At 43.7% G+C, this 18,436-nt stretch overlaps 1 protein-coding gene across 2 annotated transcripts in view; it reads left to right on the top strand.

Annotated features, from left to right (window-relative positions):
- pik3r3b (phosphoinositide-3-kinase, regulatory subunit 3b (gamma)) overlaps window positions 1-18,436 on the top strand; it is a 727,809-nt gene that overhangs the window by 403,969 nt on the left and 305,404 nt on the right. For both annotated transcript variants that reach the window (XM_068037088.1, XM_068037087.1), the window contains one exon: window positions 16,047-16,248. In XM_068037088.1, coding sequence (XP_067893189.1) covers window positions 16,047-16,248 — 202 coding nt within the window. The remainder of the gene's footprint in view (window positions 1-16,046; window positions 16,249-18,436) is intronic.

Here is an 18,436-nt window from a genome sequence, read left to right as displayed (position 1 = left end):
GCCGAATGGCCTTCTTCTGCACTATAATGATTCTGTGAAAGGCCCACTATTCATGACCCCTCTCCTGACTCTGCAAATTTCAGCAGAAGGCATGTGCAGTCACAACTTGACATTTCTGCCAGGATGCAATCCTGCACTCCGCCCTGCAAACTTTTAGGGTCCATTTCTCTTCCTTTGAAGGCACTCTGTTTGTTGTGCTGTGAAGAATTTTGGTATCTGGCAATCACATCCACTGACATCACAGAAGAAGTGGGTAGGCTTCTTCATTCTCGATGCACCTGCCTCCAAAGATGCCTTGTTTCCTTGAATATCAGCAAGGACAAGATCCTGGAACTGGTCTTAAGGTGACCTGAACTCAGCTTCTTCCCCCACATCTGATCAATGACTAAGATTACTTCTCACAAAATCACCTTCTGCCCCTATCTCTCCCCAATTCTCGCTGAGATCTTGATCGCTGCTTTTATTACCTCATGGCTGGAATTCTCCAATGCTCTTCTTGCAAGCCTTCTCAGTTCTACCATCCATAAACTGTTATCTAGGATGGCTTTATACCTGTCCTAACCCACAACGATACCTATATCCTTGTCTCTCCTCACCTCGTCAAGCTTCACTGTCAACCTGTCCCAGAGATTATCTGATAAGTTTATGATTATCATCCTCGCCCCCAAATCTCTTCACAGCCTCATTCTTCCTGAGCTTTGTGATTTCCTCCAGCCCTATGCCCATGCACACACCCCCTAGTCCTCCAACACGGACTTATTTCTCATCCATCAGCTGCTTCTGCCTTCCCTCACCCAAATTCCCTCAGCAACTCTGCCTTTCCTCCTCCCACCCCAACTTCACAAACCTCCTTAAGACCCACCTCTTTAACCAGGCTTTTGTCTCTCCAGGATCTATTTCCTTTTCCCCTCTGCTCAGTGTCCATGTGCCATCCATCGTCTTGTAAAGCACTCTTAGATGTCTGTTTGTATGTAATGAGCAAGGCTATAGAAATATATGTTGCTGTATATGCAATCTTTCTCAATTTTAGAATTTTTAGTTTTAGTTTTAGAGATACAGCACTGAAACAGGCCCTTCGGCCCACCGAGTCTGTGCCGACAATCAACCACCCATTTATACTAATCCTACACTAATCCCATATTCCTACCACATCCCCACCTGTCCCTACATTTCCCTACCACCTACCTATACTAGGGGCAATTTATAATGGCCAATTTACCTACCAACCTGCAAGTCGTTTGGCTTGTGGGAGGAAACTGGAGCACCCGGAGAAAACCCACGCAGACACAGGGAGAACTTGCAAACTCCACACAGACAGTACCCAGAATTGAACCCGGGTCGCTGGAGCTGTGAGGCTACGGTGCTAACCACAGGGCTCCAAGAACATTTGAGGCCCCTCTCCACCCATCATACAACACACCTCCCCCTCCTCTCCACACCCCCAATCTACTAAAGCACAAATATACATGAAGAAATAGGCCTGGAGATTGTTTACACATAGCCTTATTATTACGTGTATTGTGTCATAATACACTACACTGCGTGAAACTGCGCTCTGGCAGGAACCCCATATTTAGTTATGGAGTCTGGGCACAGACCGCATAGGCCTGAACGTCAATCTGCACCTGAACATTTTCATTAAATTTTATCCTTTGTTGCTTCCCCTATATCTCTCCCACATACACCAAATGCAGAGACTTAGTAAAGTTGGTTGAATCCAAATTGAATTTCAATTTCTTAATGATGCCGTCAGTTTTATTGGCAGCTTCAGTGGTTTTCACTCCCATCACTGCAGTTGTATGGAGTGGGTAGCATTCATCTGAGTTGGCCCAAATGCTGATAAATTTGGATTCAGGAACAACCTTGCACATCTCATCTGATAAATAGGATCCTAAATACAGGAGACCCAAAGCCCCTCAATGAAAAAGGTTTTATATTTCCACGTGGAAAGCTAACTGGATGACTCCCAAGAAATCACAACTGATTTTGAACCAGTCTTGCCAGCAGAAATAGTGATTAAAATATCTATTTGATGTGGAGGTATTGAGTGTTTTATCAATTGCACTGATTCTTAGGTTTGAGCAAATGCAGCTAAAAGTTAGTTTTTTTTTTTGTCCATTAAAATAGAAATGGAGAAAATGACATCATTAGATTATAGTGATAAGAAACAAGTTCTTAATTCAGTTTTCTTTCTTTGTTTCTTTCACAAAGATCAGAAAACCTTTTTTCAATGTATACAGAAGCAAATTCAGCAAATCCTGCCTTCCCAGCAGGGAGCTGTGCTCAGATAAATTGTGAATTATAATCATGAGAGTGCTGAATTGATCCTACAATGCATCTTTCAGCTTATTCTCATGATTGTTTTTTATGTTTATATATTGTTAGCATGTATTTAACATTGATGTTCCTCATGTGAGACCAGCAGTGAGGGTGAAAGGCTGTTGAATTGATGACAACTTGTTTGTGCACTTGTTTAACAAAAGAAGTTAGGATGATGATGTAAAGAAAAAACACTGGGCTGAAATTTAGAGTCCCACTGCTGAGATTGGCGGCAGGCGAAAACAAATGCGGTCCGCCCGTGCAGGCCGCATGTCACGGAGCCGCCAGGATATTCAGCTGGTGGGGAGGAGGAAGCAGGTAGGTTTTTCTGTGCGGGAATGGGGGGAGTGGGAAGGGGTAAATGCATAGTTTGTGAACTTTGTTGGGGGGCGGGGGGAGGTCAGGTACACAAGGTAAGTATTTCGGGAGGGGAGAGGGAAAGGAATGAATTATATGTTAATTGGAGGGGGAGAGGGATATAAACATTTATTTAATTTTTTTGAATAAATTTCAAATCACTGTCTTCAAAACTTTAAACTGTAATGTAGGGCTCAAAACTCTTTAAAAAAGGTGTCAGTGCCTGCGCACCTGACGCTGTTGCCGGGGACGGACCACCCACCCCCTCCATATCATCTGTGGGGTGGTCCGCCCCGGCCATTTAACTGAACCGACGCATTTAATATCGCAGTGGCTCCGTGAAGCCTGGCCCATGCGTACGGGCCGCCATTGTTCATGGCCACTGCCGTGCAACATAAATTTCAGCCCTATTTTTAAATGACACAGAGTCACTGGTAGCATTATTAAATGTGCTCACAGTATAAAGCTTTGTGAGCAGGTAAGAAACAGAAAGGCAATTGATTATCATCATCAATGATCACACCAAGTATTTACATAGTGCTTTTAATGTAGAAAATGTCTCAAGGTCTTCGCAGAGCTGTAATGAGACAAAAAATGGACGGCACGTCAAAAGAGGAGATATTAATAAGGGTGACTGAAAAATAGATCAAAGAGGTAGATTTTAAGGGGTGGGGGGGGGGGGGGGGGGGGCGGGGGGACGTTGTAAAGGAGGTGATCCACTTGGAGATTCAGAAGGTTTCAGGACAGACTTGGACCAACTATGGTTCAAAAAGACTTTAGAGGGACCTGGACCAATTAAGTAGTTGGGCAAATAAATTTTAGTGGAGTTTAATGTAGTGTAATGCACATAAGAATACATAGCAGTACTGAGGGAGTGCTGCATTGTTGGAGGTGCCATCTTTTAGATGAGACATTAAAATTCTGCTCATTATCTCGATGCTGTTTTTCGGTCTTAGCTGTGCACAGATCAGCTACTGCATATCATACATTACAGAAGAGACAAGACTTCAAAAAGTACTTCATCAGCTATAAAGCACTTTGGGACACCCTGAGGTCATGAAAGGTGCTATAAAAATACAAGATCTTTACTTTCTTAATGGTCAGTCCAGGTATGGAATGTGAGAAATATTTTGATCGCTGTAAAATAAAAATAGATGCATTAAAAAAGGTTCAGACATGAGTGAACAGGATGATTCAACCATAACTTCCATAAAACACATCAAGCAGCTAAACAAAATTAAGCTAAAAGAAGATTTATAACTCATAAGAATTTCTGTACTTTTTATTATTATTTGAGTTCACAGTTAAATTTAGATGTTACGATTTTTTAAATTGATGCCACGGCAGCTGGTGTATCTGTGGAGATGTCTTTGTCTTGATGAGACCGCCTGAGCGTAATGTAATCCACACCTAACTATCTGGAATGGATTTTGATGTGTGAAGAGGAAATCCAGCCTTTGTTCATCATTTTCTCTGTAAACAGCCAGTCATCAGATCAAAATTGGTTTCGTTAATTTTTCAGACTTACATAATCACTTAGAAACAAGCTACTTGTACTGCCTTTGACATGCTAGATGCAAAATCCATCCAGATGATACAAATAATTTATATTAAACACCAGGCTGTCAGTTGCCTTTACATGCAATATATTTCAATTTTCATTATTCCAGACCACTGTGATGTTAAATATTAATATATAAATTTGCTTATAACTTAACATTGTCCGTTGTCTGACTGGAAATAACCAAGCCATTAACTGTAATAGCTGTTCTATCGGGGGTGTTCTACCTGCAATACTCTTGCCTAATTGGGAGCTTTGCTTTGTTGTAGAGGTATGTGGATTGCTTGAATCAATAATCTGGGAGGTTGTCTTCAACTATATGTAATCTGTATCCAGGGGTATCTCAGGTTTAGGACGAACATGGCCAACATTTCAATTGAAAAATGCCAAACAAATCTTAAATTTGTCAGAGAGTAAATTACACTGTGTTACTACTATTGTGAGGCTTTCTGCTTTCCAGGAATGAGTAAGGGAGAGATGTTGGCGTGTAGCTGTGATGTTTCCTAAGATGTTTAAAACCCAATGCTTGTGCTTGAAAGGTATTGAATTAAATGCCATGCAAGAAGGAAAGAACTTGCATTTATATAGTGCCTTATCACATACCTGAGATTTCACAAAGTGCTTCACATCCAATATCTTACTTTTAGATGTGCAATCACCATCAATGTGTAGGCAAAGGTGGGAGCCATTGTGTGCATAGTAAAATCCCACAAACAATAAATGAACACTTAATCTGTTTTAGTGGTGTTAGTTGAGAGATGAATGTTGGCCAAGTTACTGGGAGAGCTCTCCTGTTCTTCAGTTAGTGCCATGAGATCTTTTACAACCACCTGAGGAGGCATTCAGGGCCTTGGTTTAGCATGTTGTCATGCAGGCCCTAACTTGTCAAGAATGAGGCATATTAATTTTGTCATATGAACATTGATTTTCAACTGTTGCTGGAGTGAAGAAAGGATGCTAAAAAATCACCAGACGCTTAGCTGAAAAACATTTGCATACTAACAGACAGTGCTTGTGGAAACAAAAGGACCATTGCCTGACACATTCAACCCACAATGGATTTTGATCACCAGACATTGAAGGTGTAAGGAAGAGCATTCCAGAGACTGGTAAGGTGACACAATCCACAAAAGCCAGGACTGGTTAAACCAGCTGGTCATTTGACTAACTGGCTGGTCCAGGGTTTTTTTGAACTAACCACAGAGTTTTTGAACTCAGAAAAGACTGCTCCTGGAGTGAGAAGACTTCTCCTGTCTGCTCTCATCTCTTTCTCACAAGTCTCTGGACCCACTGAAGACACATGAACTTCAAGAGAGAAAAGTTTCTTATATCGGACAAGATTTAAGAAGAATACTGGACCCCAATGAAAAGCAAGACCTACCTACAATCAAGGACATTACAGCAAGCGCGAAGAACAGTAACCAAAACCATCTTCAGAAATTGCCTCAGAATTTTCCATTTTATTTATTCTGCTCTTTTCTGTCTCTATCTGCATGTGTGTATCGCTTACACATGCTAGTGTGGGTGCGTCGCGTACCCGTAGGTGTTAACCGAATTAGGGTGTAAGTTTAATAAAGTTCAACCTTTTTTCTTTAAACCTAAGCAAATCTGTTTGGCTAGTTTCTTTGCCTTATAATTGGAAGTTAGTGAACAAGGATTCACTAAGGGAGAGCTCAAAAAACAGTGTTTAAAATAACGGTAAGACCGGGTGAAGGCTCAGAGGGAAGCCCAGAATCCTTTCTCACCTGGTCGTAACAGAAATTTGGGGGCCACCATCCACATTTTACCCACAGACAAATGAGAGAAATTGGAACTGAGAAGCCAAATTGTTCCCAATCAAAAAGAGCAAGATTTCAATACAGGTTTTCTTGTGGTTGTGTGTGCTTGAATATTAACATGTCTGCAACTGAAGCTAGTAGCTCCCCAAGCCAGGGTGAAGTAACTTGGGATAAGTTAAAAGCACTGTCTATGGAGGAGTTGAGGAAAATGGCTGAGCAGTGCAGGATCACTGTACGTGGCAAGGCTAGGAAGTCTGAAATCCTAAGACTAGTGGCCAGCCATTTTTCCCTTGAATCTGAAGAGGCAGAAACAGGTTTAGAAATAGACTCTGACAGGGTATTGTTAGCAAAGATACAGTTGAAATGGAGGAAACTTGAATTTGAGGAAAGAGACAGCGAGAAAAAGAAAGAGCCTTCCAAAAGGAACGTGAAGGCAAAGAGGGGGAGGAAAGAGAGAGAAAGAACCTTCCAGAAAGAATGCAGAGAGAGAGAGCTGAAGTGTCTTGAGTTAACTAGGAGGTGACAGAGTAACCCCAGTGAAAGCATGGCCAATATGGCGGAGCATAATTCAGGGCTAGGTACAAAATTGTTAAAACTATCTCAACCCATACCAAAATTCAATGAGGAAGATGTGAAAGCGTTCATTGTGTCGTTTGAGAAACTGGCAAAACAGCTAAAATGGCCAGCTGAGATCTGGCCTCTTTTACTACAAAGCAAGCTAACCAGAAAAGTCAATGAGGTTGATTCCCTGTTGCAAGATGAGAGTTCATCAAATTATGAACTGATAAAAAGTGCTATCCTCGGGGCATATGAAATTAGTACCCGAATCCTATCGTCAAAAGTTTAGAACCCTCAAGAAGCAAGCTAATCAAACTTATCTGGAGTTTGAAAGAAGTAAGCAGCTGGCTTTTGACCAGTGGCTGAGGGCTCTTAAAGTACAGCTCAGCTATGAGAATCTCAGAGAAGTAATTCTGTTAGAGGAATTTAAACACTCTCTCCCACTCTCCATAAAGACCCATGTGGAGGAGCAGTGGGTCCAGAGAGCCAGCAAGCAGCCATTCTGGCTGATGAGTTTGCTTTAATGTATAAGTTGGCTTCCCAGGGGAGAACTTTTTCTAATCACCCCCACAAATCCGAAAAGGACAACAGGTGGGAAAGTGATAGGAGCCCAAGCAGTCCCGGGAGAGAACAAAAAGCAGGAGACACAGGGGACCTCCTCTAGCCAAAAAGGAAGGTGCTGTGAGCAAGAGTGAGACCTGGAGACCTGTTTGCTTCCATTGTAATAAGGCAGGTCATCTAAAGGCTGACTGCTGGAAATTAAAGGGAAAACCTGTCGGGTTAATCAGGGCACACTCGCTCAGTGAAGAAGTGAAGCTGATGGATTGCACAGCAGAACTAGCTGTAGCTTTAACTGCAGTAAAAGTGCAACCCAGGAAGTTTACTACTGCAAGTGCAGGAAACGTTAATAGGATTCCTAAAGGCTATCAGGGTTTTGTGTTTGAAGGGAAAGTAACCCATACCCCTTGAGTGGGGCAAGCAAGCCCATAGTAATCCTCAGGGACACAGGGGCCACTAGATTCCTTTTACTGGGAAAAGGCCTGACCTTTCCTCCAGAGAGTGCAGTGAACACCAAAATGGTGGTGAATGGTATTGGAGGGCAGTGTATGCCTGTACCTGTACACTGGGTGCTTTTGGAGTGCGACCTAGTTTCGGGACTGGTGAACGTAGGGATTGTCCCTAGTTTGCCTGTGGACAGGGTTGACCTGCTCCTTGGTAATGATCGGGCAGGTGTGAAGGTGGTAGCCCCCTCCCCAGTAGTGAAAGAAAGACCACAGGAGGTCATAGAGAGAGGGCAGTGGCAGGAGACAGTCCCCTGCAGTTTCCCTGAATGTATCACACCAGCTCCCCTAGGGGAGACTGCATTGGTACTGCAGGAAAATGACCATGAGGCTGTCTGATTGAGACTTTATTTGCGAAGTTAGAAGACCCAGGGAGTGAATTAAATAAATTTGCCCTAGCTGAAGCTCGGCGAGCCAACCCAGTATTGTGAGAGTTAGCACAGGCTGCCCAGTCTGAAAGTGAATCAGAGGGAGTCCCTGATTGCTACTATTTAAAGAATGTGGTACTGATGAGGAAATGGAGTTCTCCTCACAGACCTGAGAGCAAGGAGTAGACAGTAGTTCATCAGTTAGTGGTGCCATAGAGGTACTGGAGAGAAATATTAAGAAGGGCCCACGATACTACAGTGGCTACACATGCCAGTATACGAAAGATATACCGTATAAGACAGCAGTTTGACTGGCCAAAACTCCACAAAGATGTGGTGGAGTACTGCAGGAGTTGCCATATGTGCCAGGTTGAGGGGAAATTCCAAACTACAGTGAAACCTGCACCCTAAGTCCTGTACTGGTGTTAGGAGGACCCTCCAGCAGACGGCTGGTGAGCTGTAAGGGGCCCCCGCTGAGAACAAAAGGAGACAGGCAGGCACACGGCTGGCAAAAGGTTAGAATGGGAAGGGCAAAAGCGGCCAAGATGGCAGGTTAACAGAGCTCCAGGAGGAATCCTGGATGAAAACCCCTACTGTCCGATCAGCCAACCCAAAAAATTTGAAAAGATAGACCCCACATCCTCCTATGTAAATGCAGACACGAGAGGAACCCCACCAGAGTTGCTAACAATATTTACAGGAACCTGCAGAGGCAAAGAAAGACCCCTAGGGGGCAGAGAAACCACGAGGGTGATGCCTCAGTGAGTCGAAGTGCCACAGGGAAGTGCAGTAGAGTCTGCACAAATACCCACAGGCAGGAGTGTCCCAGAGAACAAAGGGGAGATTAGCAGAGTTCTTACCCCGCAGTCCAAAAAAAGGGAACCACCCATCCCCCTAAAGTCAAAAGTCTTTGCATGACTCAGCAAAGCATTGAAAGAGAGTTCAGGATAGACCTGCCCACTACTGACTCTCCTGAGAAAAATAAAATTCCAATTTAGGGCTAATTAAATCTAAACCCCCCCCCCCCCCCCACCCCCTTTTCAGACCTCAACAGGAACAGAGAACCTAGGCAGTCATGGAAATGGGCAAACTTAAGAAAAACCTCCCCAAAGAACCACATGTTTATTGGGATGCCAAAAAAGAGGTAGTTGAAGCAGCACTGGCACCAAGAAAAGACAGTCTGTAATAAGTTTTAGGATTTATGCATGAATGTGAATGAATGAGAGAGAGAGAGAGAGAGACGTCTGCTTTTTTCCTGTATCTTATATTTTCTCTCTCGACCCTTTTTAATGAAATGCACTTTTCTCAAATCGCATTTCATTCCGCTGGGTGTGGAGGTATCATGCAGGCCCCCACCTGCCAAGAATGAGGCATATTAATTTTTTCATATGAACACTGATTTTAAACTGTTGCTGGAGTGAATAAAGGACTTGTTAAAAAATATGACAGTGCAGCACACTCTCAGTACCAACATTGATTTTTCCAGCTAGAGTCTCTGTAGCGGGGCCTGAACCGCAACTTTCTAACTCAGATGCAAGAGTGCTGCAACTGAGTCAGCATCAACTCTTAAATTCAGAACTTAAACTTGAATTCAGAGCTTAACCTTGTACTTTATAATTTTAATTATTTGTCAGAGTTTAAAACTATTGTTCCTGTAAGAAGGGATTGCAAGCCTTTCCAGCTTGACACACTCACGGTACTGCTTTGACCCCTCTATCAGATTTGGATGCTGCACCAGACATGGTCAAGTAAAACTAATATTACATTTATATTTTAGAACTGTTTTAGGAAGCACTTCTATAATACCAGCTCAGGTCCTGGTCCTTGAAATTGTCTACATTCTAATGTGGTGTAGATTCCACAGCAGCCAGAACAACACAAAGACAGCTGCTCATGCACAAGCTTGCACATGTGCAGTTATTTTTAACTGTGCATCTGGTCACTGTACCTTCCCAATTGGCAATGTGGGGCTGGACTGAGAAAGCAACTGTCCAGCAGTCGGATAGTTAGTCTGGTTTCCAATTATGTTGGCATTGAGGATGGTACTACTTCCAAAGATGTCTGCATATGAACAAAGAACAGTACAGCACAAGAACAGTACTGCACAGGAACAGGCCATTCGGCCCTCCAAGCCTGCGCCAATCTTGATGCCTGCCTAAACTAACACCTTCTGCACTTCTGGGGCCCATATCCCTCTATTCCCTTCCTATTCATATATTTGTCAAGATGTCTCTTAAACGTTGCTATCGTATCTGCTTCCACCACCTCCCCTGGCAGCAAGTTCCAGGCACTCACCACCCTCTGTGTAAAAAAAAACTTGCCTCGCACATCCCCTCTAAACTTTGCCCCTCGCACCTTAAACCTATGTCCCGTAGTAACTGACTCTTCCACCCTGGGAAAAAGCTTCTGACTATCCACTCTGTCCATGCCGCTCATAACTTTGTAAACCTCTATCATGTCGCCCCTCCACCTCCGTCGCTCCAGTGAAAACAATCCGAGTTTTTCCAACCTCTCCTCATAGCTAATGCCCTCCAGACCAGGCAACATCCTGGTAAACTTCCTCTGTACCCTCTCCAAAGCCTCCATGTCCTTCTGGTAGTGTGGCGACCAGAATTGCACGCAATATTCTAAGTGTGGCCTAACTAAGGTTCTGTACAGCTGCAACATGACTTGCCAATTTTTATACTCTATGCCCCGACCAATGAAGGCAAGTATGCCGTATGCCTTCTTGACTACCTTATCCACTTGCGTTGCCACTTTCAGTGACCTGTGGACCTGTACGCCCAGATCTCTCTGCCTGTCAATACTCCTAAGGGTTCTGCCATTTACTGTATACCTCCCACCTGCATTAGACCTTCCAAAATGCATTACCTCACATTTGTCCGGATTAAACTCCATCTGCCATTTCTCTGCCCAAGTCTCCAATTGACCTATATCCTGCTGTATCCTCTGACAATCCTCATCATTATCAGCAATTCCACCAACCTTTGTGTCGTCCGCAAACTTACTAATCAGACCAGCTACATTTTCCTCCAAATCATTTATATATACTACAAACAGCAAAGGTCCCAGCACTGATCCCTGCGGAACACCACTAGTCACATCCCTCCATTCAGAAAAACACCCATCCACTGATACCCTCTGTCTTCTGTGACTGAGCCAGTTCTGTATCCATCTTGCCAGCTCACCTCTGATCCCGTGTGACTTCACCTTTTGCACCAGTCTGCCATGCGGGACCTTGTCAAAGGCTTTACTAAAGTCCATATAGACAACATCCACCGCCCTTCCCTCATCAATCATCTTCGTCACTTCCTCAAAAAACTCAATCAAATTAGTAAGACACGACCTCCCCTTCACAAAACCATGCTGTCTCTCGTTAATAAGTTCATTTGTTTCCAAATGGGAGTAAATCCTGTCCCAAAGAATCCTCTCTAATAGTTGCCCTACCACTGACGTAAGGCTCACCGGCCTATAATTTCCTGGATTATCCTTACCACCCTTCTTAAACAAAGGAACAACATTGGCTATTCTCCAGTCCTCTGGGACCTCACCTGTAGCCAATGAGGATGCAAAGATTTCTGTCAAGGCCCCAGCAATTTCTTCCCTTGCCTCCCTCAGTATTCTCGGGTAGATCCCATCAGGCCCTGGGGACTTATCTACCTTAATGCTTTGCAAGACACCCAACACCTCCTCCTTTTTGATAATGAGATGACTGAGACTATCTGCACTCCCTTCCCTAGGCTCATCATCCAGGCAGTAGAATTATCTTGTTTACTTTGCAATATTACAAAAGCAGGTTATTAAGACACAGGAGTAAGTTAACAGTCATATCATTTTGACTTTTTGCATTCAACATACAGCTGAGCAAATCTTTAATTAAATACATCAATTAAAATCAAACCAACACTGCTTTTCTACACAGTAATTGTAATATGTACTGTGTAAGAGCTGCATCTAGTAAATATGCATTTGTCCCAGATACAAATGAAAAACTATAAGCTGGAGGGAGAGAATGAGATAGACTTTGACCTCTTTACACTATAGGACTTAAAGATAAGAATGTGTAGATACAAGATTAAATACAAGAGACTTAAAACCGAGGGCAGGTGGAACATCTTTACACCGAGTTGTGAGGCTGTGGAATTCACTTCCAGGGTAGTGGCTGAGGCAGATACTATGTCAATATTAAAGATTAGATTGGATAAATGGATAAAGGAAAAAGGGTTGAAGTGAGATGGAAACAGGGTAGGTAAATATGATTAAACTATTTGTTTGTGTGGAATATTTCTATGTGTTTCTTTATAGGAATGTCTCTTAATAGCAAGAGTGCCATCAGAGACAATGCTGTTGTGTAAAGTGAGCAGAAGTCAACAATTTTCTTGTTGGAGGCAATAAAATCCTTCTCAAATAGGCATGTCCTTGGTTACCTCAATGGAAACTGCGACTGGAAACAAAGCTAAACAGTTTCTGCTGCTAATAATTCATTTACGTTTGCTTTCATGGATCTGTCCATGGATCTCCCAAGCTTCCTGTACAGGGCAGCAGTTTGGTTTGCACATTACTCGCCTGTAAGGAACTTTCCCAGTTTTGGTCCTGACCAGACTGGGAACAGCCCTGACAAAATTAGTTGTGAACGGTTGAGCGTCAAATTATGCAGTAACACTAAAGACACTGTTGAAACATTGCATATTTGCGAATCTCAGGCATGCGTGCTTTGATGTTACCAAATCCATCCCACAGTGTAAATGGGGCATATTGAGCACAAATGGGAGATGACTCACCTACTGTGTCACTTTCACTGGAAAGAGTTCGATAATATAAATAGCGTACAACAGTCAGAAAAGCTGAATTAAACATTGCTTTCTGATTTACTCATTTAGGCTTTGTGTATCATCTGCAGATTTGATTAAGTTGCATTTTATTTCTGAATCCATATAAGAAACAGTAAGGGCTCCAGCACTGAGGCTCTCCACTCAGAACATCTCTACTTTCAAAGAATTTTATAATGTTGCTTCTCATACTCTTAACATTTCCAGTTCATCTAAGTTGCTACAAGTCACTTACAGATCTTCCAACCTCAGGAAAAATTATTGAAAATGTGACAAAAAGGTATCTTTGTCTATTATATTATTGATTTGAATTCTTTATTACTAGAAACAGTGCTTACAAGGTTAATTTACTAAGACCCTGCCTCATTCATGTCTTTATCGCCTCCAGACTCAACTATTCCAGTGCTCTCCTGGCGGACCTTCCATCCTCCATAAGCTTCAGCTCATCCAAAAGTTTCTGCCATATCCTACCCTGCATCAAGTCCTACTAACTCATTGCTCCTGTCCTTGCTGATCTATATTGGCCACTGGTCCCTCAATCCCTCACATTTAAAATTCTTATCCTATATATAAAACCCTGCATGGCTTCACCTCTTCCTTTCTCTGTAATCTGCTTCAGCCCTACAATCACCACGCCACCTTCCACCCTGAGAGCACTTCATTTCTCTGACTCTTAGCTCATGTCTTCATCCTCCATTCATCCTGCTGTTGGCAGCTGTGCCTTCAGCCACCTGGGCCCACACTCTTCTACACCTCCCTCTCTTTTCTTTACAACTCCCCTTAAAACCTACCTTATTGCTCAATTTTTTGATCACCCATCCTAATATCTCTTTCTTTGGCTCATAGTCCCATTTTTGTCTGAATTCGATTTTGTGAAACACCTTGGGGCATTTTCCTACATTAAAGATGCTATATGAATGCAAATTGTTGATGTCAATTATTTTTCCTGTGGGTTGTCTCTGACAGGCTTAGATATATGTTAGTACGTCTATTGATATGTGTCCAAATCTTGGGGCTGAATTTTCCCAACCCCATGGTGGCAGCCTTTGGAGGCAGGGAAGCCAGGAAAATCGGTGGGGGGTGGGGATACATGTCAGGATGGCTCCCTGATGCATTCCCGCCAGCAGGGAATTTTCCCAGAGGCAGGCTGGGAATCATATTAGCTGCCCACTCCTCAGAGACAGGCAGCAAATTGCACTGGTTAAGGCCCCAATTAGGGACGATTTTGTGGTTTTGGCATTTTGCAGCCAGCTGAGCACTCCCCCTCCCCCCCCCCACGAAACAGCACGTAAGGGCCTCAATTGGCTTCTGGGCAGCAAGGCTGTTTGAGGCCAGCCTTCCCCCCACCCAACCCCCAACTAAATTGAATGGTGTCGGGAAGCCAATCCCTGGAGGGCTGATAAATTTCAGCCCATTAAGTCAGTTTCTCTTTCTGCTGAGTATTTCCATGATTTTCAGTCTTTATTTCAGATTTCCAGCATCAACGGTATTTTGCTTTTGTTCAAAATCTAATGGATGTTAGTAGATAGCTTAGGAGAAGCAGCTTTAGTATTTTGATATAGAGAGCAAGATGGTTAAATTTATAAGTATACTGCTTTGTACTGGATTTGTCCATTATCTGTTCTATCTTAAATAAGTTTGTTTGTTGTTTATAGCCCAAGTCTCAGTCTGATAGAGTATACATTCAATCTGTCTACTGAATTCCAGAAGTATCATGTGGTGACATGTAATATATTCCAATGGCTAGAGTTCTCTGTTCAATCTCTAGGTATTGCTATCATTTACCTGGATATTAAACAAGGTGAAGGTGCTCCAAAATAAAAACAAGAGGTGCTGGAAATACACAGCAGGTCTGGCAGCATCTGTGGAGAGAGAAGCAGAGTTAACATTTCAGATCTGTGACCTCTCATCAAAACTGGCAAAGGTTAGAAAAGAATTAGGTTTTAAGCAAGTGAAGGGGAGGGGGGCAGGGAGACAACAAAGGGAAGGTGTTTGATAGGGCAGAGGGCAGGAGAGATTAAATAACAAAGCTGTCCTAGGACAAAGGCAAAGAGTGTCTTAATGCTTGTGGTGAAAGACAAAGCATTAGACCAGAGAGAGTGTTAATAGCAGAATAATGAGCAACTCTGACTATGAAAAACAGGCACATGGTTAAAACATAAAATATAAAAAAAAATGCCAGTCATGCTCTGAAGTTATTGAACTCAATGTTCAGTCCGCAAGGCTGTAGAGTGTCTAAACGAAAGATCAGGTGCTGCTCCTCGAGCTTGCGCTGATGTTCACTGTAACACTGGAGCAGGCCAAAGACAGAAATGTGGTCATGAGAGCAGGGGAGAGTGTTGAAATGGCAAGCAACTGGAAGCTTGGGGTCTTGCTTTCGGACTGAGCAGAGGTGTTCCGCAGAGCGGTCACCCAGTCTGTGTTTGGTCTCCCCAATGTAGAGGAGACCGTATTGTGAGCAGCGAATACGGTATATTCAATAAATTGAAAGAAATACAAGTAAATTGCTGCTTTACCTGAAAGGAGTGTTTGGGCCCTTGGATAGTGAGGAGAGAGGAGGTAAATGGGCAGGTATTACACCTCTTGCGATTGCATGGGAAGGAGCCGTGGGAAGGGGACGAGGTGCCGGGGGTAATGGAGGAGTGGACCAGGGTGTCGCGGAGGGAATGATCCCTTCGGAATGCTGACAGGGGAGGGGAGGGGAGGGGAAGATGTGTTTTGTGGTAGCATCACACTGGAGATGGTGGAATTGGCGGAGGATGATCCTTTGGATGTGGAGGCTGGAAAGTGAGGACAAGGAGAACCCTGTCGCGGTTCTGGGAGGCAGGGGAAGGGGTGAGGGCAGAAGTGCGGGAAATGGGCCTGACACAGTTGAGGGCCCTGTCGGGCACAGTGTGGCGGGGGGGAATCCTCAATTGAGGGAAAAGGAAGGCATATGAGAAGTACTGTTGTGGAAGGTTGCATAGTAGAATATGCTCCTGTATGACTCTTGCTCGGATTTTAATTTCCTTCCTTCCTTGTATCTTTTGTTAAGCATCTTCCCAAAGCACTGTTCATATTCAGCACTCTCTATGTAGGGAAATTACAGGTATCAGTGCCCTACTAAGTTATGGGGTGTTACAGCACATGAATGCTGCACAATACACAGCCATGAGGCTCTTATATTTAACAATGTTGACGATCACTCCTAACATAATCTGATCTATTTTATTCAGAAATCCAGAACCTTGATGAGTGCGTCCAACAAATCAAAAAAATAGTGGAATCTCCCAGCCTGCCTCAGCCGCATTGCCTTATTCTGCAGTATCTGGTGAAGCACTTCTGTAAAGTATGTCAGAGTGAAGGCGTAAACCATCTCACGCCAAGGCTTCTGGGCGAAATCTTCAGTGATGTCTTCTTCAGGCATTCACTGTCAAGGTAAATGACTTTGGAAACAAATAACTTGCAAAAACGTAATTTTTGCCTAAGGCGTATTTTTTAATGGAAACTTATGGAGGACAGCAGAAGGATTTCTATAATATATCCTAAGGTTGGCTTTTTGCTGCATATCTTGACTCCTGATAAACATGGAACTAATTTGCCAAGAAATGTTAGGATAGAACAGAGAACAATACAGGCCCTTCGGCCCACGATGTTGTGCCGAATCTTTAACCTACTCGAAGATCAAACTACCTACCTACCCTTCATTCTACTATCATCCATGTACCTATCCAAGAGTCGTTTAAATGTCCCTAATGTATCTGCTTCTACTACCACCGCTGGCAGCGCATTCCATGCACCCACCACTCTCTGTGTAAAGAACCTACTTCTGACATCTCCCCGAAACCTTCCTCCAATCACCTTAAAATTATGCCCCCTGGTGATAGCCCTTTCCGCCCTGGGAAAAAGTCTCTGGCTATCCACTCTATCTATGCCTCTCATCATCTTGTACCCCTCTATCAAGTCACCTCTCATCCTTCTTCACTCCAATGAGAAAAGCCCTCGCTCCCTCAATCTTACTTCGTAAGACATGCCCTCCAGTCCAGGCAGCATCCTGGTAAATCTCCTCTGCACCCTCTCTAAAGCTTCCACATCCTTCCTATAATGAGGCAACCAGAACTGAACACAATATTCCAAGTGTGGTCTAACCCGGGCCTTATAGAGCTGCAGCATAACCTCGTGGCTCTTAAATCCAGTCCCCCTGTTAATGAAAGCCAACACACCATACGCCTTCTTAACAACCCTATCAACTTGGGTGGCAACTTTGAGCGATCTATGGACATGGACCCCAAGATCCCTCTGTTCCTCCACACTACCAAGAATCCTGTCTTTAAGCCTGTATTCTGCATTCAAATTCGACCTTCCAAAATGAATCACTTCACACTTTTCCAGGTTGAACTCCATCTGCCACTTCTCAGCCCAGCTCTGCATCCTGTCAATGTCCCGTTGCAACCTACAACAGCCTTCCACACTATCCACAACTCCAGCAATCTTCGTGTCATCAGCAAACTTGCTAACCTAGCCTTCCACTTCCTCATCCAAGTCATTTATAAAAATCACAAAGAGCAGAGGTCCCAGAACAGATCCCTGCGGAACACCACTGGTCACCGAGCTCCATGCTGAATACTTTCCATCTACTACCACCCTCTGTCTTCTATGGGCCAGCCAATTTTGTATCCAGACAACCAACTTTCCCTGTATCCCATGCCTCCTTACTTTCTGAATGAGCCTACCATGGGGAACCTTATCAAACGCCTTGCTAAAATCCATATACACCACATCCACTGCTCTTCCTTCATCAATGTGTTTTGTCACATCTTCAAAGAATTCAATAAGGCTTGTGAGGCATGACCTACCCTTCACAAAGCCATGCTGACTGTCTCTAATCAAACCATGCTTTTCCAAATAATCATAAATCCTGTCTCTCAGAATCCTCTCCAATAATTTGCCCACTACCGACGTAAGACTGACTGGTCTATAATTCCCAGGGTTATCCCTATTCCCTTTCTTGAACAAGGGAATAACATTTGCCACCCTCCAATCATCCGGTACTACTCCAGTGGACAGTGAGGACGCAAAGATCATCGCCAAAGGCGCGGCAATCTCTTCCCTCGCTTCCCGTAATATCCTTGGGTATATCCCGTCTGGCCCCGGGGACTTATCTGTCCTCATATCATTCAAAATTTCCAGCACATCCTCCCTCTTAACCTCAACCTGTTCGAGCATATCAGCCTGTTTCACGCTGTCCTCACAAACGACCAGGTCCCTCTCACTAGTGAATACTGAAGCAAAGGATTCATTTAGGACCTCCCCTGCCTCCTCCGACTCCAGGCACAAGTTCCCTCCACTATCCCTGATCGGCCCTACACTCACTCTGGCCATCCTCTTGTTCCTCACATAAGTGTAGATAGATAGATTTTATGAACTCGCACTCCTAGCATAGAGGTTTATGCAGTGGAAGAGCATTTTGGGAATTGAGACATGGAGATCAGAACACCTCATCTGAACTTAATTTTTCTGCTGATTTTGGCTTTTGGGATTATGTTTGGATTGTGCTATTTCTGCAGCTACAGATTTGCTCAACTGCACCCTCACCTCCACCTTTGATTCCCAAGTCCCGAATAAA

The sequence above is a fragment of the Heterodontus francisci genome, chromosome 8 (assembly GCF_036365525.1).
Source record: "Heterodontus francisci isolate sHetFra1 chromosome 8, sHetFra1.hap1, whole genome shotgun sequence".
Lineage (NCBI taxonomy): Eukaryota > Metazoa > Chordata > Chondrichthyes > Heterodontiformes > Heterodontidae > Heterodontus > Heterodontus francisci.
This window is presented reverse-complemented; position numbering and strand designations above follow the sequence as displayed.